The 26928-nt window shown below is 45.6% G+C and overlaps 2 protein-coding genes across 3 annotated transcripts in view; one reads left to right on the top strand and one right to left on the bottom strand.

Moving 5' to 3' along the window:
• The window catches only part of PLOD1 (procollagen-lysine,2-oxoglutarate 5-dioxygenase 1), a 230834-nt gene extending 225729 nt beyond the window's left edge, over positions 1-5105 (bottom strand). The window contains exon 1 of the mRNA XM_029579326.1: positions 5025-5105. The gene's annotated coding sequence lies outside the window, so the exon portion shown is untranslated. The remainder of the gene's footprint in view (positions 1-5024) is intronic.
• A 2535-nt stretch (positions 5106-7640) lies between these two features.
• Positions 7641-8968, top strand: LOC115077036 (C-type natriuretic peptide 1-like). Of its 2 annotated transcripts, none has more exons than XM_029579187.1 (3): positions 7641-7769; positions 8099-8271; positions 8729-8968. In XM_029579187.1, the coding sequence occupies exons 1-3, from the start codon at positions 7683-7685 to the stop codon at positions 8742-8744; spliced, it is 276 nt and encodes a 91-aa protein (XP_029435047.1). In that variant the 5' UTR covers positions 7641-7682; the 3' UTR covers positions 8745-8968. The 2 variants fall into 2 exon arrangements, with proteins under 2 accessions (XP_029435047.1, XP_029435046.1); XM_029579186.1 differs by having other exon boundaries at positions 8099-8356; positions 8729-8965.
• The last annotated feature ends 17960 nt before the right edge of the window (positions 8969-26928 follow it).

Below are 26928 nucleotides of genomic sequence, written 5' to 3'. Positions count from 1 at the left end.
AGTGGTTATATAGTATCAGTTTACAAGGAACATGGTGGTTAGTGGTTATATAGTATCGGTTTTCAAGGAACATGGTGGTTAGTGGTTATATAGTATCAGTTTTCAAGGAACATGGTGATTAGTGGTTATATAGTATCGGTTTTCAAGGAACATGGTGGTTATATAGTATCAGTTTTCAAGGAACATTGTGATTAAAGGAATAGCATAGTTAATAAGACTAAACCATTTACATAGAACAAATTGGTAGAGTGCATAATAACTGGAACAAATTAAACTATTTACATAGAGCAAGGTTGAAGAGAGTAGGGTTAGCATAAGAGTAAGTATAAAATAAGCTGTAAATGATAACAACATGCAAGAATATGGCAGGAGTTTATATAGTGCAGTTGCAAACACTGGACAAAACTATGCAAATATATTTATACATGTTTAAGGGTGAGAGCATAAAGGACATATAAATGTAACAGGGGAGACTGGGGAGAAGTGAACAAAATGTGAGGAGGGACTGGGGAGAGGCAATCCTCGGGGGGGGGGGGGGGTTATTGCTAAATTGGACAAATGCACCTGACAAACATAATACAAACCTTTTGCCATAAAATCTAACACCCTGAAACAATCTTGGACATGCTGCTGACATACAGATCTGCATGTTACAATAATCGCTGTCTTAACCTTCTCAGCAGCCAAGAAAGGCAATGCAGGGAACTTCACTACAGACAATACTTCAGTTTAAAAAAAAAAAAAAAGTTATTGATTCACGAGTATCAGAAATTTACAGCACTTTCCAAGTCTCAGATATCTCTATTCCTTATATCTTATGATAAGGAGACCAGCCAGTATGTGTGGATGCTACCCTCCGGCATTTCTCATTGCTCTACAGACATTTCAAGTACATAACTCACAGTTTTAAAAAAAATAGTATAAATAGACAGTAAAAAAAAAAAGAGTTATAAAAATTAAAAGTTTCTGTAGCTGCCATTATTAAAGTGGCCAACACACACCGAATCACTTTTTTGATGCTGGAAAAGAGCAAAGAGCCAGGGATGAGAGATGCTCTCTATACAACCCAGAGGCAGAAAGAAGGAGTCAAGCAACAGCAAAGCTTTCCATGTGGCCTAGAACCAGAGAGGAGAAACCACAGGATAGGGATCCCCTCTCTGTGACCTTGAACCAGAAATGAAAATCCACGGACTAGCTGATCCTCCATGGCAGAGGGGAGCCCAGGACCAAATATAAGACATTATTCAAAAGGGATTCACATTTCCACAGCCCAAAATTCAAGAGGATAAGTCACGAGCAGGGGCATCCATTTCTCACAGCCATGAACCAGAAGGGTGAAAGCACAATCAGGGGATTCCCTCCATGCAGCCCATACTGGTCAGTGGATCCTTTCCACGAGGCCCAGAATCAGAGAGAAGACAGCATAGTATGGTTCAAGCCCAGATATCCTTATTTTAATATTCAAGCTGCATCAAACAGTGTAGCACTGCCAACGACCATGTACTCAGAGCATTCAGATGTTTTGTCCTAGCCATGGATAATTTCATTCCAGTAAAGGCCCCCCTGGCCCCCAAGAATTGATCTTGAATTTTGCAAGAGAATTAAGCGATAACTCTAAACAGGTATTTGGGTTAATCTAGGGAATGACCTATGATTTAACATTGTTGCACTTGGACATTAAAAAGAAATCTTGTAATTGTGTTATATGTCTTATGTTTTATCTGTTTGCATTATGAATGTTCATTTTGATTGTAACGCTCTTTGGAGTTTTAGAGGAAAAGCATGGTATCAAGAATAGATACACAAGGTGCTTCTCTCCTTTTTCTCTTAATAGTGTGTCATCCACCCATTATCTGTAACATTAAAGTTTAGGCAAGATCACTACAAGTTTTTAAAGAGATGCTGTTCTCCATATGGTGGTGTGGGGGATCTATATTTGGTTCAGGGGGAAGCAGTGCCAAGTGTACTTACAAAAATGAGAGGCTATACAGCCATGGCACTACCCCCGCCTACTAAGAGGTCAATATGTGCTGCCCACCCCCTCTACAACTCTGTTCAGCTTGACCTTGAAGACTGAGGTTCAGAAAGACTGGTAGAGAGGGGCCATGCTGTGCTGCAGGAGAGGAGGCGGCAGGCACCCATGGACTTCAGTAGTTGGCAATACTATGGAAACAGGTCCTACAGGTAGATTACAACATCGCCCATCTGAAATTCAGAAAGGCTTCTGGCATGGCTCTGCAGAGGTGGATTCATGGAAGCAGATGTGAAGGTGAGGAATTGCTTGAGCAGCAAGACATGGAGTCCACTCAGGGGAAGACAACGTGACCAGCGGGGGTGCCAGGACTAGGGAGCAGGAGCGGTGCTTTTCAATATCTTTAGCAGCAACATTGCTGAGGACCTTGTCTGCAGATGGTACAAAGCAAGTCTAATAGCTGGAAGGGGAGACAAATTCACACACTGACAAAATGGTCAGGCCTTTGGAAAATGACTGAGCTAGATGTGTGCTGGAGAGGAATTAAAAATTAGGACAGAAAGTTAGTAATTAAAAAGCAAGGCTTCTAGCACTGCAACCATGGAAAATTGACCCCAAAATTGAAATTTCAGGTGGGTCTGTGATCCAGAAAACAAATCCCAAATCTTACCATGCTGGATAATGGCTCATTGATTAGGAAATACTGTGTGCAGAGTCACAAACCTGATCTGTGCAGTGTGCCAGTGACGGGTGACCTGCGAAGGAATGGGAAGGAGAGCAGGATCTCTCTGAGAGGGAGACTCCTGTGTGATTCTCCCATCCATTGGGGAACTTCTTCTGACAAGCCCTTTCTGCTGGGGGAGGGCTGCTTGTCAGCACATAATGAAAAGTGAAGGTGAGAAAGTGACAGAGTGGAGAGCGTGGTGACTGCAGCTGCCACCCAGCAGGTAAATTACCTTCAGGACTAGAGTGAAGCCTGATGCGGTGCAATGAACCCTGGCTGACTCTGCCTGGGAGCACTAAATGCTAATGTGTATAAATACGGGGCTAATTTTCCTGCTTCTATCACAGAAGTGGCATTTTGGTTTTACAAAGGCGCTACAAAACCCTTACTGTCCTTTAAACAGATGGCAGTTTGTCATGGAATGGAGAAAATGTCAACAGGGAACTTTACAGGTCAGTGAGCTAATAAAGATGAGAATATTATAGGCAGGGATCAGGAGTTCAGCTGCTACTCTCCTGCTCCAGAGAAGAGCACCAGCGTGAACATATTCAACCTATTTACCACTTCAGAGTTATTTAATGGTAAACTGCTTTAAGCTAAAAATGGAAAGGGAATATACAAGTTAAATAAACAAACACATAAAAGACATGACAAGAAGCAGCCATGAAAGGCATAGAGAAAGAGAAGCAAGAAAAACCACAGTGAGATCAGAGATAGTGTGTCCAGGAAAAGGGACAGAGACAGGATGGAGGAGGTCCAGAGAAGGGCGACAGAAATGGTGGGAGATCTCTATCAAATGAATTACGTTGAAGGACTTAAATATGTACACCCTGGAGGAGAGGAGGAGCAGAGGAGATATGATACAGACCTTCACATACCTGAAAGGTTTTAATGATGAACAATCAACAACAAACCAATATAACTAAAGATAATTAAATGAAACTCCAAGAATAATGACTCAGAACTAATGTCAGGAAACATTTCTTCATGGAGAGGGTGGTGAATGCCTGGAATGACCTTCAGAGGAGGGGGTGAAGACAAAAGTGGTGAAAGATTTCAAAGGGGCATGGGATAAACACTGTGGATCCCTAAAGGCTAGAGGATGGGTATGAGGAAAAGAGTGCATGGGGGTAACTTGCTGGTGTGGTGGTTACCTCCCTTAACCAATAAGCCTTCCTACTGTTGATGCAACTCCATCATTGCTCTCTGCTTCAACGGCAACAGATAATGGGGAATTGGACTCAGACAGTAACCAACAATGGCCCTGACTTTGACGGTTTAGGAAACTAAGTATGAGGGTAACTTGTACGGCACAGCAGTTGCCACCTCCTTTTGATACCTTTATGGGGGAGACCTGTATGGGTGGCTGGTGCTACCGTAAGCTTCCTGGGCAGACTGGATCAACCACCTGGTCCTTTTCCTGCTGTCATTTCTATGGAGAAATAGGGGGCATGATAGAGTCAGGAAATATCTATCACTAGGAATTCAGGAGGGGGTACAAGTGTATTAGACACCCCCATGCAAACTTTCACCCCTCCCCCAAGATTTTGACTATTCAACTCAATCATGATGACCTCCCCAGCACCCCACTCAGAACAAATAGCGGGACACAGGGAGAACAATTTTAAAAAGCCATTTTTGTGGGTAATTATTGATTTACAGAGGGAAAAGGGTGGTTTCAAAGCTGCCCATCCTATAAGCACCTACAAATCAGCATAGCTCAAAAGGACATACTGGAAGAGCTGACTCTACTGGCAAAAGAAATAACACTAAATCCCAGAACCTTGCCCAAGAAAAGACAGCAATGCAAATATTACCCCAGGCCCTAGAAGTGCACTGCGTCCCAGCAGGGAAGAGGAGTGGCCTAGGGTTTAAAGCAATGGGCTGAGAACCAGGGTTCAAATCCCATTGACGTTCAATGTGACTCATTTTCTCAAGGACCCACTTACATTGCAAGGGACTTAAATGCTGTAAGCATTGTTTGAAAAAGCAAGATATATTAATTATTAGTGAGATACCTCCTACTGGGAAAAAGAGAAGAAGCTGCTTCTCCCGTGTGTTCCTCAGCTGGGACTCTGCTTCTTCCTTAAGAACAGGCGGATAATCACCAGTTAGCAGCAGCCACCACCACCACGGTCTATGACAGAGATTTCATTCCCAGTTTCTCTGTGAAGATCAAGCAATAGTCCAGCCCAATCAGCCTTTAGGCTAAAAACAAACCTCCGTGTCCACTTGTAGCTACGATTTGATTAGGGTTTTCCATAACTGTTCCCAAGCTTCTCACAGACATTCCTTCTCCACAAAAACTTAAATTTAAGACCCTTTTACCTGCTGCTTGCTGCTCTCAGATTCATGATCCCATTCCCCAGCTCAGCTCCTCTCTGTTTCCTGCTAATTGCTCCCCTTTTTTTCAGGTCAGCTGCTTCCTTGATTGCACACCTGCAATTAGAGCTTGAGATATTGCTGCCCGCCCTACCTCTCCCTCCAGAGCCCCTTGGGTTTCTGGGTGTTGTAGTCTTTCTGCTGTGACTATTTCTATTCCTCTGGAGAATCTCTCATTCAGCCAATGGGGAATGGAATGTTTATCCCATTACAACCACAGAAAAACCCTCACAAAATTGAGAATAAGTGACCACAAATTATAAATAGAAATATGTAGTCAAAAACTGAGCTCTTGCCCAATTCAAGTTTGCCTCTTTCCCTGCTGTTCCATTCAGAAGGGAAGGGGAGGGGAGAGATTGGATTAGGAAGAAGCTTGGCTCTTCTTTGATTTACTCTGCTCTACTCCAGCCTCCCCCTCCCCAGCAGACAGGAAGGGGGGGACTGCATTAGGGAGCAAACAGGCTTTCTTTCCTTTGCATTGTAGCTTCACCACCTCCCCTTCATTGGATGATCCAATGAAAGACAGCACAACCCTTGTATTCTTCTTGTGTTTTAATTTATTATGTTTTTAAATTTTGATGTTTTAACTCATTTTATTCTGATATTTTGTATTGATAAGTGAATGTAGTTTTATTTATATTTGTTTTGGTTTTTTTTACATTATGCATGTAATTGTATTCACTGCCGAGGCCTAACAGTGTCAGGCAGTTTATAAATTTAAATAAATGTCAATGTAAAAGGTTTTTGTTTTAGTCCAGGACTAGTATGGCTCCTAGAAATAAAGGGGCAAATTCCTGTAAAATTTGTGGTGGGTATAGAATGTGCAAAGTAATTTATCCCTGCTTTTTTCTCAGGGTAGATTATTGTTCCAAGATTTGCTAATGTCATTTACACCCAAACTCTTCCTTTCACAACCTAAACACATCCCAAATGTCTCCTCTCAATGCCAATTACACAGAAACCTTTCCTTCACTGACCCCCCTCAATGCCATTTACACCCAAACTCTTCCTTTCCTGACCTCTCCACCCCCCGGGAACGTCCCCTCTCCATGTGGTTAAAGTACATGTTTTTGTCATGGGAAAGGTGGGTGTTGTACCAGATATTTCCTTATTAGTGTGAGCAGAGTAACTGGGCAGACTGGATTGGCGGGATGTGAGTGGCAATGAAATGGACTGAGTCAAATGAAACTCTGAGACTACCTTGGGCAAGAAGGATGGAAATGTACGAAGCTGTAACTCTCCTGGAGTCATCCGGAGGAACGGTTCCCAACACGACAACGCCTGCAGTTCAGAGATGCGACGTGCCGAGCCTATCGCCACCAGGAACACCGTTTTCAAGGTTAATAAACGCAAGGAAAGACTGCGCAGCAGCCAAAGGGAGGGACCTGACAAAACTTCCAATACTAGATTAAAATTCCACAAGGGAAGCTGCCACCGTAGGGGTGGTTCTTTATTAAAGTAATCTCCTTACCATCACATCACCTCTTCATCCATCTACCTTTACCTTTTCCTTTGTTTCCAGTCTGTCTTCCTTTTCCATAAACTTGCTTTGTAATTTCAACTCATCTTTATCCCTCTGCTCCTACCTTTTCACTTTGATATTAGTTTCACTTTTATGAAGGCTGGAAATTGTCTTTTTTTTTTTTTTTTATCTCCAGTAATTGCAATTCTATTAATCAGTGCCTTCTTTTACTAGTTTAACTTTGTATTATTTTACCTTCCCTGTACAATTCCTCTTAGACAGGGGCTCTGGAAAGTCAGTGCCAGAGGATGTGATGAAAGCTGTAAGTGTAGCTGGGTTTTAAAAGGTTTTGGACAAATTCCTGGAGGAAAAGTCCATTAACCACTATTAAGATGGAGTTGCAGAATCCACTGCTTATTCTTGGGATATGCAGCTTGGAACCTCTCTACCCCTTGGATCCTGCCAGATACCTGTGACCTGGATTGGCCATTGTTGGATACAGGATACCAGGCTTGATGGACCTCTGGTCTGACCCAGTATGGCCTGTTCTTATGCTTATTCAAAGAAACAAACTGAAAACCAACAACTGGATTGAGTGCTTAGTCTTACTAAGGTCAATGCCTAAAATTACCAACTGGAAATCTCAGGCTATAGTAATGGGATAAAAAGAGAAATACAAAGTTTCCAGTTCATTATAATACTTCACCAGAAGAAGCATGGAGGAGAAAGCACAGTTCTGTTTTTAAAAAGAGAAAAAAAAGCTCCAATATTTGTCCAGAATTTCCATTTTTCTTGGTTACCTGCAAGTTTACTGTTTACTAAGTGTAATTGTATAAGTCCCTGTGGCTATTGGAATTTGGAAATTGCAATCATCCCGAAATAAAATATAATGAATGGTCTGCACGGATCTATTTCTAGAATAAAAATACTGCACGAGCCATTTCTGCCCAGGACTGTTTATATTATTTTTCTTCCTCTGTACATTTACTGAACTTTGAACAAAAGAGAAAGAGCGCCCGGTCCCTTCCTGGAGGTTAATGAGAGGAGAGGAGACTGCAGCAGCTGGGAGGGGCTGGCACAGAGCTGGCAGGAGGCTATAAAGGAAGGAGGTGGAGGGAAGGCGAGGCATTAAGGAAGGGAAGATGACTCCAAGGATGCTTGGCCTCTTTCTAACGCTGCTTCTACTCAGTCAGGACCAAGCAAGGGCCAAAGCTGTCTCCAGCCTGCAGGTAAGAGAAGGGCTCGCATTTCACCTCTATTGCCCCAGGCTGAAGAGCTTCACCTGCACGCCCTGAGCACAGTAATATCGGGGACGTCCCCACTGTCACCGCGCTACAACAGGGGAATAACCGGAAAGCTCCGGCTATAAAGCAGAAGTGCAAGAGTACAAGGAGGAAACTGCCACGTGAAAAAGGCAAAGGAAGAGCTTCACTTTCTGTGCTAGGGCTCTCCTATGTTTTAAATTTGCAGGATGCCCCTCAGCTCAGTGCAAGGAATAATTCTTAGAAAGCAAAGAGCTGAATGGTATTTATTGTGCCGCCCTGCCTGTGTCTTTCAGAGCCTTTCCCGACTGCTGGATGAGGATTTTGCTTCGGAGGAGGAAGAAGCAGCGATGCCCCAGGAAGCTGAGCTGAAGTGGAACCGAAGCACTGGGGACCAGTTGGAAGTCCCCTTTCCCAGTGACCTGAGCTTCCAGCGTCTCTTTAATGACTTCCTGCGCTCTTCAAGGAGGTACAGAAGCAAAAAGGGGCTCTCCCGAGGCTGCTTCGGGGTGAAACTGGATAGAATTGGAGCCCTGAGTGGATTAGGATGCTAGGTAAGGAGACCGGGGACTGACACCATTTACTGAGTGGATTAAGATGCTAGGTAAGGAGACAGGGGACTGACACCATTTACTGAGTGGATTAAGATGCTAGGTAAGGAGACAGGGGACTGACACCATTTACTGAGTGGATTAGGATGCTAGGTAAGGAGACAGGGGACTGACGCCATTCACTGTCAAACTTCCCATTTATTATTGCGCCTAGAAAGTCTAACAGAGAAATAATTCCATCAGATCCCATACTCATGCCATTTATTTTCAAATCCTTTCCTGTCCTTCCATCATCTGCCTGTACTGTAGAGTCGGTGGCATGCTTGACAGAATTACCTTTATTAAACCTGATCCTTTCTTTTCTTTCACTCACAGGACTAAAAGGATGTAGGGGACCAACTGTCTTTGATTGTTTCTCCATCCAGAAAACATTCTCCTCCGATTTCTAATCACTTACCCTCTGCCGAGCGTTTTCCCCAATTAAATGTACTGATCCCTAAACAATACAGCATCTTTTTCAACATGCATGTAAACCTTTCCAGCACCTTATTTGTGATGTTCTTGTGTAATAAATGAACAGTTTTTCACATGACAAGAATAGCACATGAAAATTACATTTTCTTTTCATAACTTTTGGTGAATTGGTTTCCAGTTCTAATTTAGTATCATCAGGGGAAAGGAGCAAGATAGGAAATGAAATAATTTCAAGAACTTAACCTAGGTCAAACAACAAAGAGGTTAGGGCTGTTCAGCTTGGAGAAGAGACGGCTGAGGGAGGATAGGATAGAGGTCTTTAAAATCATGAGAGGTCTTGAACGGGTAGATGTTCTTATGGTTATTTACACTTTCAGATAAGAGGACTAGGGGGCACTCCATGAAGATAGGAAGTAGCACATTTAAAATTAATCAGAGAAAATTTGTTGCCACAGGATGTGGTTAGTGCAGTTAGTGTAACTGGGTTTACAAAAGGATTGGATAAGTTCTTGGAGGAGAAGTCCATTAACTGCTATTAATCAAGTTTACTTAAGGAATAGCCACTGCTATTAATTGCATCAGTAGCATGGGATCTTCTTAGTGTTTGGGTAATTGCCAGGTTCTTGTGGCCTGGTTTGGCCTCTGTTGGAAACAGGATGCTGGGCTTGATGGACCCTTGGTCTGACCCAGTATTTTATTTTTTTTTTTTTTTAACTTTTTATGAAGGTACACACAGAACAAATACAACATTCAGCTGAGGTATATCTGAGATCTTGATTTCATTACAAAGCAAACTTTAGCCAGAGGAATCTGTAACTGTTCTTTCTTTTCTGACAACCAGCATAACATAGTTAGCAGATGGCATCCATCAGACTAAGAACTGATGTACCGGGTAAGCCAGCTGATTGAAACAGCTTACCCCTTACCAAGATGCACAGGGGCTTAGACTGGAGAGGGAAGGAACATGCAGAGATCACCTTCTCTAAGCTGCCTTATTTTACATGAAAAGAGTAACCCAGAGAAAAAGATTCTTGTCCTTTCCCATTGAAAACTGCTGTCATGGCCCTAGACGCTGCCCTTTTGCCATCCTAGCTATGTTAATAGGACCAAGCCTTCCCCTACACTCACATCCTGTGCTGACTGTCCACACACTTTCACAAGCCAAGCACACAGTTTCGCCAGCTGGGCTAATCCTACTCTCCCTGAACCCGCTGCTCGTTTACTGGTCTGCATTTTGCACTCTGTGCCCATCTTACTTCAATACATTATTTCTAATGTAGTAGGCACATAATATGCCTTGTGATTTAGGAAAAAGCAGAATATAAAAATCATGATACAGTATTTAGTAGATGAGGTATAAAAGAAGAGTAACAGCATAGGTGGGAAGAAAAATCAATATAATGGGTAGCCACAAAAAATTAGAGTCCACAGTCCTTAGAAGCTGTTCAAAACAGACTTTTAATAGCTTCATTCAAGAAACAATTCAAAAAAATGGCAACTGGTATTGATAATCCCCAGCCACAGACTGTGTTTCATAAACGGTCGGGAGGGACCATGTCTGCCATCAAAGAGATGATTAGTTAGTATGGACACAAGATGGCAATAAAACTTGTACTGCTTAATGAGAGACGTGCATGAGAAAATAAAAGGACCTAACCTCAAAGAGCAGTGATACGTCTTACATGAACAGCCTGAAACAGGGAAGTTAAATAGGTTTTTACCAAAAACGCCCCAATTGCAGGATCACAAGATAGGCTCTAACCTAGGAATATAGAAATACACAGCAGAAAAAAAGACAAAACAAAACAGAAAAGTCCAATATTAAGGAAAGATTACCAATGACCATTTAATTATTAAACTGGCTAAGGGAGAAGCAGTGATAACGCAATATATTACAGAGATCCCGCATCAGTTATCAAACACATTATAAGACAGTGAGATCTTTTTTTGTTACACTCTAAGACAGGATCTAGAGTTAAAGCAGGTGAGACAGCAGCGCTTAGAATCAGAAAGGAAGCATTTTTTTCTCTTTTATCCCTGCATACTGGTATTGTACCCTGTTCCAAGGTATAGAAAAATGCTCAGAAGCCTCTGGCAAGACATCTAGGATCAGTATTGGAACCTTGATCAACATTTGAGACCATTACCCAAGTCATCGGTTGAAAACACTTCCCATGCTACAATTCTAACTGAAGGGTGGCTCTGGCTCCTGATGTGATTTTGGTGACCTTGGATGTATGATCTTTCTACATCAATATTTCACAGAAGGAAGGATTACAAATTATAACAGCAGCTTTGTAAGCAAGACCCAAGCCTCATAAAATACCAACAGAATTTATATTACAATTAGCAGAAATTGTTTTGTGTCACAATTAGAATTTCTTTGACCAAGTATTTACAGAAACACGGTATAGCAATGGGAGCTATTAGAGCCCCAGATTTAGCAAATGTTGCTCAGTGTGAAGAGACTTAGTTAAACAACTCAAGTGACAATGTGGATTAGGTAAACAATGATACTTTTTGTATTTGGATATCCTCAGTTCCAAAATTAGAAGAATTTCTGACATGACTGAATTATTTAGATAATCTTAAATGTATTTTAATTATTGCAAAATGATATTATGAATCAGCAAAGGCATCATGGACGCATGACTTCTTTTTATTGTAAACCTATTGAAAGATCTTCTCCATTTCAAGTTTCCACCCTTACATGTTGAAGATTAACTTATCTTTAGGTCCGTTTTTACGAATGTGTCATTTGTGTATTAATATTAAAGAATTTAAGCAGCAAGCTATGGATTTAGTTCAACATTGTTTTGGATCGAGGGTATCCAAATTCAAGGCATGTTATATTTCAGATACAGTAAGCAGGGTTGCTTACCTGTAACAGGTGTTCTCACAGGACAGCAGGATGTTAGTCCTCACATATGGGTGACATCACAGGATGGAGCCTAATCACGGAACACTTTTGTCAAAGTTTCTAGAACTTTGACTGGCACCTACTGGGCATGCCCAGCACAGCACCAACCCTGCAGCCAGCAGGGGTCCCCCTTCAGTCTCGTCTTATAGTAAAAAGTACATGCGAAAAATAAAATAAGAAAACGTAAATGAACCCAACTCCGCGGGGTGGCGGGCGGGTTTCGTGAGGACTAACATCCTGCTGTCCTGTGAGAACACCTGTTACAGGTAAGCAACTCCGCTTTCTCACAGGACAAGCAGGATGGTAGTCCTCACATATGGGTGAGTACCGAGCTGAGGATGCCCGAGCAATGCACCAAATGTACCCAAAGACGTGCAACAGGCAGAAGAACTGGGGTGGAATTTGGTAGAGGGCATCCTGAACACTACCGGGTTGGTGGAAGGATGGTGATGCCTCAGTTCACAAATAAGTTGCCTAGCACAGACTGGCCGAAGATGGAATCTTGTCTGCCAGCCTTGTCTAAACAATAATGGGCTGCAAAGGTGTGGAGAGAGCTCCAGGTAGCAGCCTTACAGATGTCAGCAAGCAGCACCGAGCGTAGGTGTGCTACTGATGTTGCCATGGCCCTGACAGAGTGTGCTTTAACACGTTCTTGAAGCGGAAGGCCTTCCTGTTGGTAACAAAAAGAAATACAGTCCGCTAACCAGGAGAAGAGAGTCTGCTTACCCACAGGTTTGCCCAATTTAATGGGATCGAATGGAAACAAACAATTGAGTGCATTTCCTGTGGGCAGCTGTACGGTCTAGATAAAATGCTAGAGCACGTTTACAGTCAAGGGTATGCAGTGCCCGTTCTCCTGGGTTTGAGTGGGGCCTGGGAAAGAAGGTGGGTAGTATAATGGATTGATGAAACTCTGATACTACCTTAGGCAAAAACTTAGGGTGAGTGCAGAGAACTACCCTATCATGCAGATGTTTAGTGTAAGGCGGGTAGGTGACTAAGGCCTGTAACTCACTAACTCTGCAGGCAGATGTGATCGCCAAAAGAAAAATCACTTTCCAAGTGAGATAGCGGAGATCACAGGATTGGAGAGGCTCAAACGGCGGTTTCATGAGCCGCCCCAAAACCAAGTTGAGGTCCCAGGAAGGGGCCGGAGGGTGCAGTGGAGGTTTAAGGTGGAGCAAGCCCTTCAAAAAGCGTGTTACGAGGGGTTGTACTGAAATAGGTACATCCCCGCACCTTTATGGAAGGCGGCTACCGCACTGACATGTACCCTGATAGAAGAAGTTTGGAGACCTGACTCTGACAGGTGCCAGAGATAGTCCAAAAACTTTGGTGTGGGACAAGTGAAGGGATAGATGGACATGGAAGTACACCATCCCGTAAACCTGTTCCATTTGTAATGATAAGACTGCCTTGTGGAAGGCTTTCGTGAAGCCACTAGGACATGGGAAACTGGCTCTGAAAGTTTAAGAGGTTGAAATATTAACCTTTCAACATCCAGGCAGTTAGGGAGAGGGCCTGGAGGTTGGGGTGACGAAGGCAGCCGTTGTTCTGAGTGATCAGAAGCAGGTCCTTCCCCAGAGAAAAGTGCCGGTGTACTGATAGGTCATGGAGAATTGGAAACCAGACCTGGCGTGGCCAATGAGGGGCTATGAGAATCATTAGACCCCTGTCCCTTTGCAACTTCATGAGAGTCTTTGAAATGAGTGGAAGTGGAAAGTATGCATAAAGGAGACCGCTGGCCCACGAGAGGGAGAATGCATCTCTGGGCTGGCGGTGTTGGCTGCGAGTGAGAGCAGAAGTTCCCTACTTTGCGGTTGTGAATTGACACAAAGAGGTCTATGTGAGGGTAACCCCAACGTTGGACTATTGAGTCCGCTACAGTGGGGTTGAAGGACTACTCATGCAGTTGAAAAGTGCAACTCAGCTTGTCCGCCAACACATTGTCCACTCCCGGCAAGTAGGTGGCCCTGAGGTACATCGAGTGGGAAAGAGCCTCCACCCATATCTGTGCAGCTTCCTGACACAGGAGGTAGGAGCCCGTTCCTCCCTGCTTGTTGATGTACCACATGGCCACCTGGTTGTCGGTTTGAATCAGGATGACCTGGTTGGAGAGGTGATCCTGAAAAGCCCCGAGAGCATAGCTGATTGCATGAAGCTCCAAGAAATTTATCTGGTGTTTGGCTTCCTCTGGAGACCAGATGCCGTGAGTTTGCAGGTGTGTGATGTGAGCACCCCAGCCGAGGTTGGAGGCATCTGTTAAGGTTATTTGAGGTTCTGGAATCTGAAATGGAAGGCCCTGTTCCAGATTGGATTGGTTTGCCCACCAAGCTAGCGATAGGTGGAGCTATTTGGTGATGCAGATTGTGGAGGACATTGGCTGAGAAGACTGAGTCCACTGCGAACTTAGCGTCCACTGTATTACTCTCATGGCGAGGCGAGCCATGGGAGTGACATGCACTGTGGAGGCCATATGACCCAATACTATCAGGAAATGATGTGCAGTTGAATGTTGTTGAGACTGCAGTCGAAAGGCCAGAGAAGCGAGAGTGAGAGCTCAATCCTGAGGTAGGAAAGCTTTCACTCTTAGAGTGTCCAAGTCCACCCCTATGAATGAGAGTTTGCGAAGGAACTAGCCTGGAGTTTTGATATTTATTTATTTATTTAGACATTTTTATATACCGATGAATGTTGGGAACATCTCATCAGTTCACATTAAACGAAAAATCAGCTACAAGAGCTTTACAGTGAAACAAAGAACAATGCGAATAAAATTAAGTTAAAAAGGGCTTAAAGATCATAAAGTACGAAAGAAAAATAGGGACAAGTGAAATAACAGACAGAATAAAATTGAACGATTTACAAATTATATGGCATAAAATATGTAGCATAAAAATAGTTTATGAGAAACTATTTTATGAGAAACCCTAGGGATGAAGGGACGTCAGTGGGAGCCCTGATCAACCAATCGTCCAGATAGGGGTAGACGTAGACATTTTGACTCCTGAGATAGGCAGCTACCACCACGAGGCATTTGGTGAAGACACATGGGGAAGATGCTAGGCCGAAAGGTAACACTCGATATTGGAAGTGTTTTGGGAAATACTAGGAATCGCAGGAATCTGCGATGTGACGGAGTAATTGAAATGTGCATGTAGACGTCCTGAAGGTCTAGAGAGCAGAGCCAGTCTCCCCTTTGAAGAAGGGGAAGTAGAGAACCCAAGGTCTCCACCTTCAACTTTTCTCTTTGTTGGAATTTGTTTAGAGTGCGAAGATCCAATATTGGGCGCACTCCACCTGACCTTTTTGGTATCAGGAAATACCTGGAATAGAACCCTTGCTCCTGTTCTGAGAGGGGCACTGGTTCTATTGCTCGGGATTGGAGGAGGAGGGAGACCTCCTGCTTGAAGAGTGGTGAATGGTCGAAGTGGAATGTCAGCAGAGGCGGGGAATCCGGTAGGACAGAGAGAAACATGTGGTGGTAACCTTTGGATACTATTGCTAGTACCCACTGATCTGTGGTGACTGTGTGCCACAGATTAGAAAAGTGGCACAACCGGCCACCGACTGGAATGGTCGGAAGTGGAAGCTGGGTACTGCTCTCTAGAAAGGAGTCGAAAACTTGCCGCTGGACCTGGTTGAGTGACTGGCTGTGACTTCTGCCCTCTAGGCTGGCTGGCTGTGACTTCTGCCCTCTAGGCTGCCTGGGGTAGGCTTCGAAGGCCTACCCCTGGATGCTGGAGGATAGTATCTTCTCTGCCGGTAGAATTGCCTCTTAGAATCCCTCTTAAAAGATCTTTTGGATGAAGAAGAGGGATCAGAAGGTAGTAAAGAGAGCTGGCGCAGAGTCTCTTGGTGGTCTTTGAGCTGTGCCACTGCCTCTTGAATCTTTTCACCGAAAAGATTATCCCGCACACAGGGCAGATCAGCCAATCTGTCTTGTACCTCTTGTCTGAGGTCTGAAGATTTCAGCCAGGCCCATCTCCTTGCTCTGATACTGGCTGCTGACACCCTGGAAGCGGTGTCAAAGATGTCATATGCTGATCGTACTTCATGCTTGCCAGCATCTAATCCTTTTTGTGCTAGGGCATGAAGTTGGTCCTGGAACTGCAGAGGTAAGGACTCAGCAAAATCTTGAATCTCTGTGAACAAGGCCCTATTATATTGGGTCATGTAAAGTTGGTAGGATGCAATGCGAGAGATGAGCATTAATCCATGGAATACCCGTCTTCCAAATGCATCCAGGAACTTCTGATCTTTTTCTGGGGGAATGGATGAATGAGGTTTGGAGCATCTGGCCCTCTTTAGGGCGGACTCTACAACCACCGAGTGATGATCCAACTGAGTTCTTTGAAAGCCAGGGGCTGAGTGAACTAAGTAGGTGGCATCTGTTTTTCGATTAACTGGTGCCACCGAGCCCGGGTGCTCCCAGTTTCTCTTCAAAAGGTCCAAAAGGATGTTATGAATAGGAAAGGATTTGATTTCTTTTGGAGCATCAAAATTGTAGAAGCTCTAGCATCTGGTGTCTAGAGTCTTCTTCTGTCTGAAGCTGGAATGGGGCTGTTTCAGACATCTCCTTTACAAAATTAATAAAGGACAGGTCCTCTGGAGGAGAACGCTTCCTTTCATCAGGAGGGGAGGGCTGTGAAGGTAAATCATCAGAATCCTGGAACAAATCGTCAGTCCAAGGATTATAAGGGTCATCACCAGCTCCCAAATGTTCCTCAGAAGGAAGTAACGGAGTTATTCCTGAAGGCCCTGACCTGGGCATCGGTGGTCCCGAAGGAGGAATTGAAGGCATCGATGGGGGCATCGCTGGCATCGAAGGAGGCACTGATGGGATTGGTGACATCGATGGATGTGTCAGGGGCGGCACTCCCAATGGTGAAATGAAGAGTGGTGTTTCTTCACCTTCCTCCGATGACAAGGGAATTGGCGAGGAAGGAGTTGGGTCCCTCTGTTTCCTCGGATCCACTGGTGGAAGGGCACCGATCAACTTGTCCATCCTAGCCAATAGCAGTGCAAGCGCCATGGGTATCGGGTCGGTGACAGGAGGAGGAACCGGCATCGATGGAAGTTGGAAGCCCTGGAGTGCTTTGCCGATGGCCTTTTGGATCATCCAATCCAATTCCTCACGGAAACCTGGGGCATGAATACCCGGTTCCGGAGTGGGAGGTAGCACTGGCGTAGCTGGAGGGTCCACCGGTGAAGGTGGAATTGCAGATCCCGGCACCTGTCCAGGTGGGGAATGCCTTGGTGATCCAGAGACAGAAGAGGATGAAGCCTTTTCTGTACGGGGCTTCTTTGTTGGAGGCTCAGATGATGTCGAGGGTTTACCAGTATCTATGTCCTGAGCCTTACGATGAAGGTGTCGATGTTTTTCTCTATGTTCACCCCGGTGTTTTTCTTGAGGGGGAACAGAGAGAGTCGACACCCGTGGAGTTGTCGAGGCCGGTCGGGTAGCAGCGGATTCCTGGTGCTGGCGCGACGTAGACGGCACTGGTTCAGATGATGTCGAAGCTATCGATGGCGTCAGGGTTTTTGGTCGAAAGAGGAGACCCATCTTATCGAGCCGAGCCTTGCGACCTTTTGGTGTCATTTGGTGCAAGTAAGGACATTATGGCCGGACCCCAAGCACATCACACAGACCGTGTGAGGGTCGGTGATGGACATTGTTCAAGGGCAGTTGGGCACGAACAGAAAACTGATGCCATGGCTCAGACAAAATTTAGTCGCAGTGTGGTCGATGGCCAATAGGCCGCGAGGGAAAAACTCGACAGGAATCGACCGCAAACGGGCAAAAACTTACCGTTCGACCCGCGGAGCAAAGAAATCGATAAGGGGACCCCTGTGGGGTAAAATCTTTTTGAAATTTTTTTTTTAACAAAGTTCAGTGAGGAAAATTCCTGTCAGGAATCTCTGAAGAGCTCCTTAACACCCGCTTGGCTATTGCTTCAAGGAAAAAAGAAGACTGAAGGGGAACCCCTGCTGGCTGCAGGGTTGGTGCTGTGCTGGGCATGCCCAGTAGGTGCCAGTCAAGGTTCTGGAAACTTTGACAGGGGTGTTCCGTGATTGGGCTCCATCCTGATGATGTCACCCATATGTGAGAAAGTATTTTCCTGCCCAGAGAACGTCAGGGCCTTATTGACTAAGCATTTTTCCCATAGCAACAGAATGGAAGAAAAGTCTTAGTAAATCAGACCCTAAGTTTGAACCGAGACAACGGAGGGTGAAGTGACTTGCCCCACGTTATAAGAAGTGGCAGCAGGACCTGAACCCTGGCTTCCCTGGTTCTCAACCTGCTACTCTCTAACTACACCAGAATTTCTAAGGGTCATGGTCAAGGCTGTTACTGTGGAGCAAGGCAGCATAAAAAGGTCAAATAATGTAATCATTTGAAGAGTACAAAGAAGTAACCACAATCCTTGAGATTCACAACTGTAAATGGAAAAGACGTGGAAACAAGGGTAAGGAGAGAAGAGACTAATCATCTCTCACAGCTGGATAACTTCTGGCTCCATAGCCTTCTGAGATTCTATCCCTGATGAACTGTCTTTTCCAGTCCAAAGATCTTATGGACTAATACCCCGAAAAGAAAATTGGTTCTTACCAGCTAATTTTTGTTCCTGTAATACCACAGATCAGACCAGTGGATTATTCATCTCTTCCAGCAGATGAAGTCAGAGGCACTGCTACTTAACTGAGAGTGCCACCTGAAGGACTTCAGTATTGACCTGTACTCAAGCCAAGATACTTGAGAAACCCCTTCACACAGACATAGGGAACTAAAGGGTGTTTACCCTCTGAACTAAACCTTGTTTGTCAAGAACCAAACAAGACTAGGAAGTGAATCCCGTAACTGCCCTTTAAAGAGAGAAATTATTTATTGAACAGAAAAAATTGTACTAAGCAGCAAAACTTGGCAGAAAATCAGTCTTTCAGCATCAAACGGGAGGGCCTCTGGACTGATCTGTGGTATTACAGGAATGAAAATTAGAAGGTAAGAACTAATTTTCCTTTCCCTGTACGTACCCAATCATCCAAACCAGTGGATGTACCAAGCACCTGTAAACCAGGCGGGCCCCCCAAAAGACCCACGCACAGGACACTTCCTGAAGGACGGCTCATCCTGCGCTCTGACATCCAGATGATCTTGGTAAAGGTATGAATTGAGGACCACACGGCTGTGGCTACAAATCTCCTGTGGCGACAGAAGTTGACACTCAGCCCAGGAAGCAGCCTATACCTTAGTGGAATGTGCCCTCAAACTGACAGGAATTTGTTGTCCCTTACAAATGTAAGCCAAACAAATGGCCTCCCTAAGCTAATGAGATATGGTAGCCTTAGAGGCTTTGTCCCCCTTTTCTTCAGTCCACTGAAGAAGGCAAACAGATGACATGAGTGACAAAAAGCATCAGTAACCTCCAAATACTGAAGTAGCGTCCGCCCTGACATCTAGAAGATGTAATTCTCTATCCTGAAGCGAATCTTTCGACCATCTGGAAAACCCAGAAGATCTACTACCGTCTGATTAACATGAAAGGCAGACATCACCTTAGAAACAAAGAAATGCACTATTCTCAATGAGATTCCATTCCCGGAAATCTGCAAAAATGGATCCCTAGATGACAGAGCCTGAAGTTCTGAAATCCTTTGAGTTGAACAAATAGCTACCCAAAAGACTGCTTTCAGCGTCAAATCCTTCGCGGTAGCCCTTCTCAAGGGTTCAAAGGGGGGGGGGGTCTGCAAAGGACACGAAGTACTAGGTTGAGACTCCATCCGGCAGATCTTTGGCACCGGAGGACATAACAGCTTAGCCCCTTTGAGGAACCTTACCAGAATCCTACCCTGAAACCTGCCTCTAAGCAACCCAAGGCAGCCACCTGCACGCCAAACCCTTGGACAACCCCTGCTGCAGGAAATCCAGCACATGTGACACCTCCACTGCCAGAAGATCTAGACAACGCTGAAGACACCAAACCTCAAACAGTTTCCAGACCCTAATATATGCCATAGAGGTCGCCGGTCTTCTGGATTGAGAAGAGTGGAGATGACCTGTTTCAGAGTAATCCTTCAATCGAAGTCTTCACCTCTTGAAAGCAAGCTGCAAGACAAAGCGATCCTCCCGATCAAAAAATATGGGACCCTGAAGCAACAGGTCTGGAAGATGAGTCAGACTGAGAGGACCTTCCACCGTAAGTCGCACCATATCTGAACCATGGTCTCCACGGCAACTGTGGTGCCACTAGAACCACGGTCCCAGGATTGTGATTCTATGCAGCTGAGGACCCGACCTATGAGGGGCCAAGGAGGAAAGAATGTACAGAAGAATTCCAGTCACCCAAGGGCACACCAGAGCATCGAGGCCCCCAAACAGAGTTCCTTTCGGCGACTGAAAATCTCTTGGAGTTGAGTTGCATCGCCATAAGATCCAATTGGGGAGTGCCCCACCTCGCAAGATGTGTTTCCACACCTCCAGAAACAACTCCCACTCCTCAGAATCTAATTGCTGCCTGCTAAGTAAGTCTGCCTGCACGTTGTCTACTTCCGCTATGTGAGGTGTAGCTAGGCCTTCAAAATGACGCTCCACCCAGACAAATAATCTCTGGGTCTCCAACACCACTGCATGACTCTTCATGCCACCCTGCTGATTGATGTATGCTACAGCCGTTACAATTGTCAGAGTACACTTGAACCATGTAACCCTGGAACAGGAGCAGAAAAGCCTGCAGGGCTCGATGGACTGCCCTTGTCTCGAGGAGATTTGATTGACCAGAACTTCTCCTCAGGTTTCCACAGACCTTGCGCCCAGGGGCGGATTAGCCTATCAGGGATCGGGCATCCCCCGGTGGGCCGATTGCTCAGTCACATGGTCTGCCGGCGCAGCCGTGACAGAGCCGCGCTTGACAGACCACGTGATGTGTCCTGGGCCGGCCTGGGCAGCGAATACCCAGGCCGTCCAACATTGTGAGTCCGCTGCCACTTGCGCCGACCGGCCCAAGCACATCATTCCCCAGCTGGAGAGGCTTGCATCCATGGAGACCACCTCCCAGTCCGGAGGCTCCAGATCCATCCCCTTCTCTAAATTGGGATGAGGGCAGCCACCATGAGAGACTGGATCTAGACTCCCGAAGCAGAGGCAAGGGAAAATGGAACTCCTCTGAGCAGGGACTCCACCTGGACAACAGCAAGTGTTGCAGTGGTCTCATGTGCGCGACACCCATGGGACCAAGTCCAACATGGATGCTATGGACCCAGGACCTGTAAAATAATCCACATTTGGGAACTGCCAGACAAATAAGACACTTGACCTGAGACTGCAACTTCGACACCCTGTCCACTGACAGGAAAACCCTGCCTCACTGAGTGTTGAAGTGGGCCCCAAAGTAAACCAGCGACTGAGTCTGTTCCAACTGACTCTTGTGCACACTGATAACCCAACTGAGAGACTGTAAGATGGACATCATTCTTCGGATGGACTTCTCGCATTCTCCTGTACTTCACTCGAACCAACCAATCATCCAGATACGGGTGGACCAAAAATCTTTCCCCGCGAAGAGACGCAGCCACCACCACCATCACCTTGGTGAATGTGGCGGGGTGCCATCGCCAAGCTGAACGGGAGGGTTCTGAACTGAAAATGATGACAACCCTTTAAAGTGATGAAACTTCTGATGTTCCTGTCAAATGGGTACGCGTCCATCAGGTCTAGGGAGGCAAGAAATTCTCCTTTGCGGACCACTGCCATCACAGTATGCAGTGTCTCCGTGTGAAAGCATGGAATCCAAAGGAAACGATTCACCTTCTGCAAACTGAAAATGGGCCGAAAGGAGCCCTCCTTTTCGGCACCACAAAGTAAACTAAATACCTTCCCTGACCCTACTCTTCCAGAGGGATGGCAACAATGGTCTTTAGGGCAAGCAGCCTTTGCAGCATCCCAATACTGCCTCCCGCGAGAGACCTCATGGGACTCCACAAAGGCCTCCAAGGCAGGCACAGAAAATCTAGAGCGTAGCCCTCTCGTATCAACTCCCAGCACCCAACGGTCCGAGGTAATCTTTTTCCCACTCTTCAGTAGAAGCTGGACAATCTGCTTCCTACAACTTTTATGGAGGAGAGGGGAGCACTGGCTTCATTGGGCTGATTTTCCGCTCCCAGTGCCCTGCCCGATGCCGTCTCTGCCCGACCTGCGTGCTCTCCTCTCTGTTTCGAGATGGAAACAGATGAGGACTTGCCAAAACAAAACAGACGAGGAATCCCAAAAATGAGCCAGAGAAGGAAACGCCTTCTTACTGGGCTTCCTGTCCTCCGGCAATCTATTCACCTTGGACTCCCCCAGGACCTTCATCAACTGATCCAGGTCCACTCCAATAATAGTTTCCCCTTAAAGGGAAGATTACAGAGCTGGAACTTGGACGATAAATCGGCTAACCAGTTACGTAACCACAGCAGCCTACGAGCTGCCACCGAGGAAAACATGCAGTGAGCCAACGTATGCACCAAATCATAGAAAGCACCTGCAACAGAGGCTATCCGTGCTGCAGTCCTGCCGCAGACGTTGGCCCTGTCTGAACCCAACAGAGACAGGCCCTTTGCATTAACTGGCACAGACATCTGCCCAAAGACTCAACACTGAAACCTCAGACTTCCGTTTGAGTCTCACCTCCAGCTTACGATCCTGGTCATCCTTCAGGGCCACTGCCCCAGTCAAGGGGATCTTTACCTTCTTGGTTACCGCCGAGAAGGCCGCGTCCACCTTCAGGATCTTCAGCAATTCCAGTGAGGAGTCCTCCATTAAGGGGTAAAGCTTGGCCATCGCTCTGCCCACCTTCAGGCCAGCATCCAGGGAGTTCCACTCCCAGTTCACGAGCTTTCGGATCTTCTTGGGCAACAGAAATACACTAGTGGGTCCCCTCAGGTCATCCAGGACTGGGTTAACACCCTCATTATTCGACTCTTCCTGAGTGATCTTCTCTCCTAATTCATCCAGCACCTGTGGGATGAGGGGGGCGCAGTTCATCCCTTTTAAACAGACGCACTACCCGCAGATTGTCTCCCTCCGGGACCGGGAACTTGGCATCAGGGTTGTCTTCTGCCCCATCTGCGTCATGGGGTTGGTGGCGCATCCGGGTCAGCTCCTGGATCGAGGGGGTCCAATTGGGACTGATCTGAGTTCTCACAGTCTCTGGGACCAGCCTCTGCAGCTGCACGGTGCAAACCCAGGTGCTACAAAATAATCGCCAGTCCCCCAAGAAGCCACTTTAGACTTTTTAGCTGCGGGGACCCGCGGGCAATCCCCTGCCCGACTTCTTCCTCCACTTCTCCTAGCCAGGTAGGCCTTATGGAGGAGAATAAAATCCGGGGAAAAAAATCCTCTGATTCATCATCCCCTTATCCCGGGGGATTGTCAACCACCACATCCTGCCTGACCAGGGAAAGCACGGGGGGCAGGGGGGGGGGGGAGAATCACCTGACTGCCCTATAATTTCCTGCACTGCCTCCCCGGCGGCAATAGACCCTTCTGACCTCCTGCCGCGATTTCCTGCATGGCTCGAGGGCCTTCCTGCTCTGAAATGCATGCCGGGCAGGGGGAACGCGAGCTGGCAGCCATTTTAGTTTTTGGCACCATGTCTCCCAATCGCTGCCCCACGAGGCCTCCCGTGCGGCGACATGCACCTGACTCGGGTCCACCGAGCCACTGGTGGCAACGGATGCAATCCCCACTGGGGAGTTCCCAGGAATGCTGACAGAGTCCAGCTGGCCCCACCAGCACACAGGACTACACAAGGAACGAGGCTCTCTGGTTCCTTCCCGGCACTAGCGTTGCAGTCGACCGTGAACCCCTGGAGCCCCGGGTGTTCAGCCAGGCGACCGCTGCTCAGTCCTGCATCTCCCGGCCCTGGCTGACAGCTCCCGCTGACTAGGCACTCCCGCCATAGCTCCTGCTAAGCTCTGCTCTTCTGCTTCTTGTATGCTGTTTTTTTAAACAAGAAACTCAAAGAAACTTTATTAAGCAGGTACTTCTCTGTCCAGAGGAAGAAGGGCGAGAGGATGCCTCGGAGGGTTGAGGGAGCCAGGACCCTTGGCTATCGGACCGTCTGGCCAGTCAGGGGTATCCAAACACACACACCCCCAACCCCCTCCGGTGGCCCAGTTCCACCTGAGGTATAGCCCACAAAGATGCCTAGCACCTCAAGGAGCATGCGTAAGCTGCTACCTAAAACTACTGTAAAAAAAAAAGGAAAACTTTTAACTAACAGCCTGCAGGTGCAGCTCTACCATGTACTGGAGTCAGAGAAATACCAAGGTCCTGCAGGAGGCACCCTCAGTTATGTAGCAGCAGTGCCTTAAAGTTTTATTATCTGACTCCATCTGCTGGGAGGGATTTATTTATTTTTATTTATTTGTGGTTTTTATATACCGATATTCGTTTAGTAACATAACATCGGTTCACATTCAACAATAATTCACAACAGTGCTATATAAATATAGGTATTAGCAGCAGTGTTTTACAGATAATATTCAAACTGATAAAGGGAATGGAACAGCTCCCCTATGAGGAAAGACTAAAGAGCTTAGGGCTGTTCAGCTTGGAGAAGAGACGGCTGAGGGGGGATATGATAGAGGTCTTTAAGATCATGAGAGGTCTTGAACGAGTAGATGTGAATCAGTTATTTACACTTTCAAATAATAGAAGGACCAGGGGGCACTCCATGAAGTTAGCAAGTAGCACATTTAAGACCAATCAGAGAAAATTATTTTCCATTCAACGCACAATTAAACTCTGGAATTTGTTGCCAGAGGATGTGGTTAGTGCAGTTAGTGTAGCTGGGTTCAAAAAAGGTTTGGATAAGTTCTTGGAGGAGAAGTCCATTAACTGCTATTAATCAAGTTTACTTAGGGAATAGCCACTGCTATTAATTGCATCAGTAGCATGGGATCTTCTTAGTGTTTGGGTACATTACTCAGAAAATAAGCCTCTTTTCTGTTGCAGACTGCAGTATCCAGCTTCAGCCTTTTCTCTGGCTACTGAACCTTTTCCCACCCCCTATTTCAGTCCCATCTACAAACCATTAACTCTTTAGTCAACTACAAACCCTATTTTGGATTTTGACTGCTATTGTTTCCCTATTAAAAATAAATACATTCACCTTCCAGTCCATTTTTATTATTCCAGACGTCCCTCATTGCAGTCCAAGCATGGTGATGAAACCCAGTAACGCAAGGTACAGGATACAACAGCTTACACAAACCAATCCTTACAGTCACCAAAGTACAACAAGTTATTTCTTGTTCAAGGAAATTCTATGTTGAAAACAAAGCTCAGCATGAAAAAGTAAAGGGAGGGGAAGTGTAGGTGCTGGGATCATCCCAGTCCTGTTATCACTGCTTACAATGGAGAGCAAAAGGCACGAGTCAAGCTCATTCAAAAGCCATGCAGCAGCGAGCCAGTGCTAGGACAGGCTGGAAGCTAATTCAGGGGCAGGAGAAAGGAAGAAGAATGGAGATTAGCTAGAGGAAGGCGACACCACTATGGAAAACCCCAATGTATAATAATATTACATGCCCTGGGTCCTCTTCTCTTTCCTGGCCATGGCCTCTAGCAGGCTTCTTCGCTGTGGACCCTTCTATTGGAATACATTTCTAACTCACTTTTAAAATGTCCTCTCTCATTTACAGAGTCATACTTAAGACCATCTTTTCCTACTAGCTTTTATCAATTTTGTATGGTTTCCTCATTACACCAATTTATGTACTGCAGAAATAATTTGACAATTGTATTTATTGCAAGGTGCTCTTCAGAAAGCAAAATGAAAAGATTAAATAAGTCATGAAATCTTTGTACAGTAGAAAGAAGTGATCATGGTACACAACATCTTGCCAGTTTAACAAGGGTAGGAGGAGAGAGGAGTGCAACCTGCTGCCTGAGGCGAGGAGCAAGATGACGCTCCCCACCCCCCCCCAAGGCATGAAGCAGGTCCATGATTTAAAATGCTGGTGAAGTGGGCAGGCGGGGGTCAGAGTTCCCAGAGGTATTGCCGATAAGACTGGCAATCCTGCCACACACTCCTGGGAACCCTACCATCTACTTCCCAACCTTCTCCAGCATTTGCATCCTAGAAAAGTGGGAGATAGGTGAATGAGGAGGGTCTGTACGTGATGCACTCTTTCAGGGCCGGTGCAAGGGAATTAGGTGCTAGACAAACTCTACAGCCTTGCATCTGTCCCCGCTCACACAACACATTAGAAATTAGGCACTAATGGATTTTACATGAAAAAGGACATTCAAATTACTGTCTTCTAATATAAAAATATTGTTTACAACATGGATATTATAGTTATATGCACTGCAGTAAAAACCCTACCCATGAACATGCAACACTGCAAACATTACACCAGGCCCTAAAACACCAATACATTTCCTATTAAGAAATCAGAACAAGACAGATTACTATAGACCCCTATACAGAAACTACATTGTAGCACAATCCCTCTGACACACACTAGAGCACAGACAGACCCTCACCAAATATAGAATAAAATGACCAGAAGCATGCAGACAAAAACTGAACTGGAAATTACAAAAAGCCAGACTCTGCATGCTGTGCAACAATGGAAAAACAGAAACCACCATTCCTTATGAAACAATAAAATATCAATCATAATAGTAAAATCATACTAATAAAAATAAATATTTCAATATACCCAAATATAATAGCATTATATAATTACATTCAATAACATTTTTAAAACGTTCCCAAAAACAAAATATTTCAAACAGCAGCAGACACATCAAATAACATCCAATAATTACAACTAATAAAGGATAAAAAAAAAATTCCCAGCTTTCCATGCTTGGGAACTTTTGGTTTCCAGTCACCGTGACATTGCCCTGGATAAGTGGGGGAAAGGGGCTACACACAAACTTTGCCCACCCTTGTCTCATAAAAGCACACTTTCTAACAATCATGTTTCTTCTCTCACACAGGCTCTCTCATGCACGTGCACTCGCAGCTTCTCTAGCTCCCCTCCCCCAGTCCCTCTCAGTCACCCCCATCTCTTCTCCATCATGCCTGCAGGCCCCATCATAATTCTGCACTGGCCTGAGGTTTCTTTTTCTACTCGTGGGACCTGGCATGGCATTGGCACACGTAATAATTTTGTGATGCTGCCTTCT

The sequence above is a fragment of the Rhinatrema bivittatum genome, chromosome 15 (genome assembly GCF_901001135.1).
Source record: "Rhinatrema bivittatum chromosome 15, aRhiBiv1.1, whole genome shotgun sequence".
NCBI classification, from domain to species: domain Eukaryota; kingdom Metazoa; phylum Chordata; class Amphibia; order Gymnophiona; family Rhinatrematidae; genus Rhinatrema; species Rhinatrema bivittatum.
This window is presented reverse-complemented; position numbering and strand designations above follow the sequence as displayed.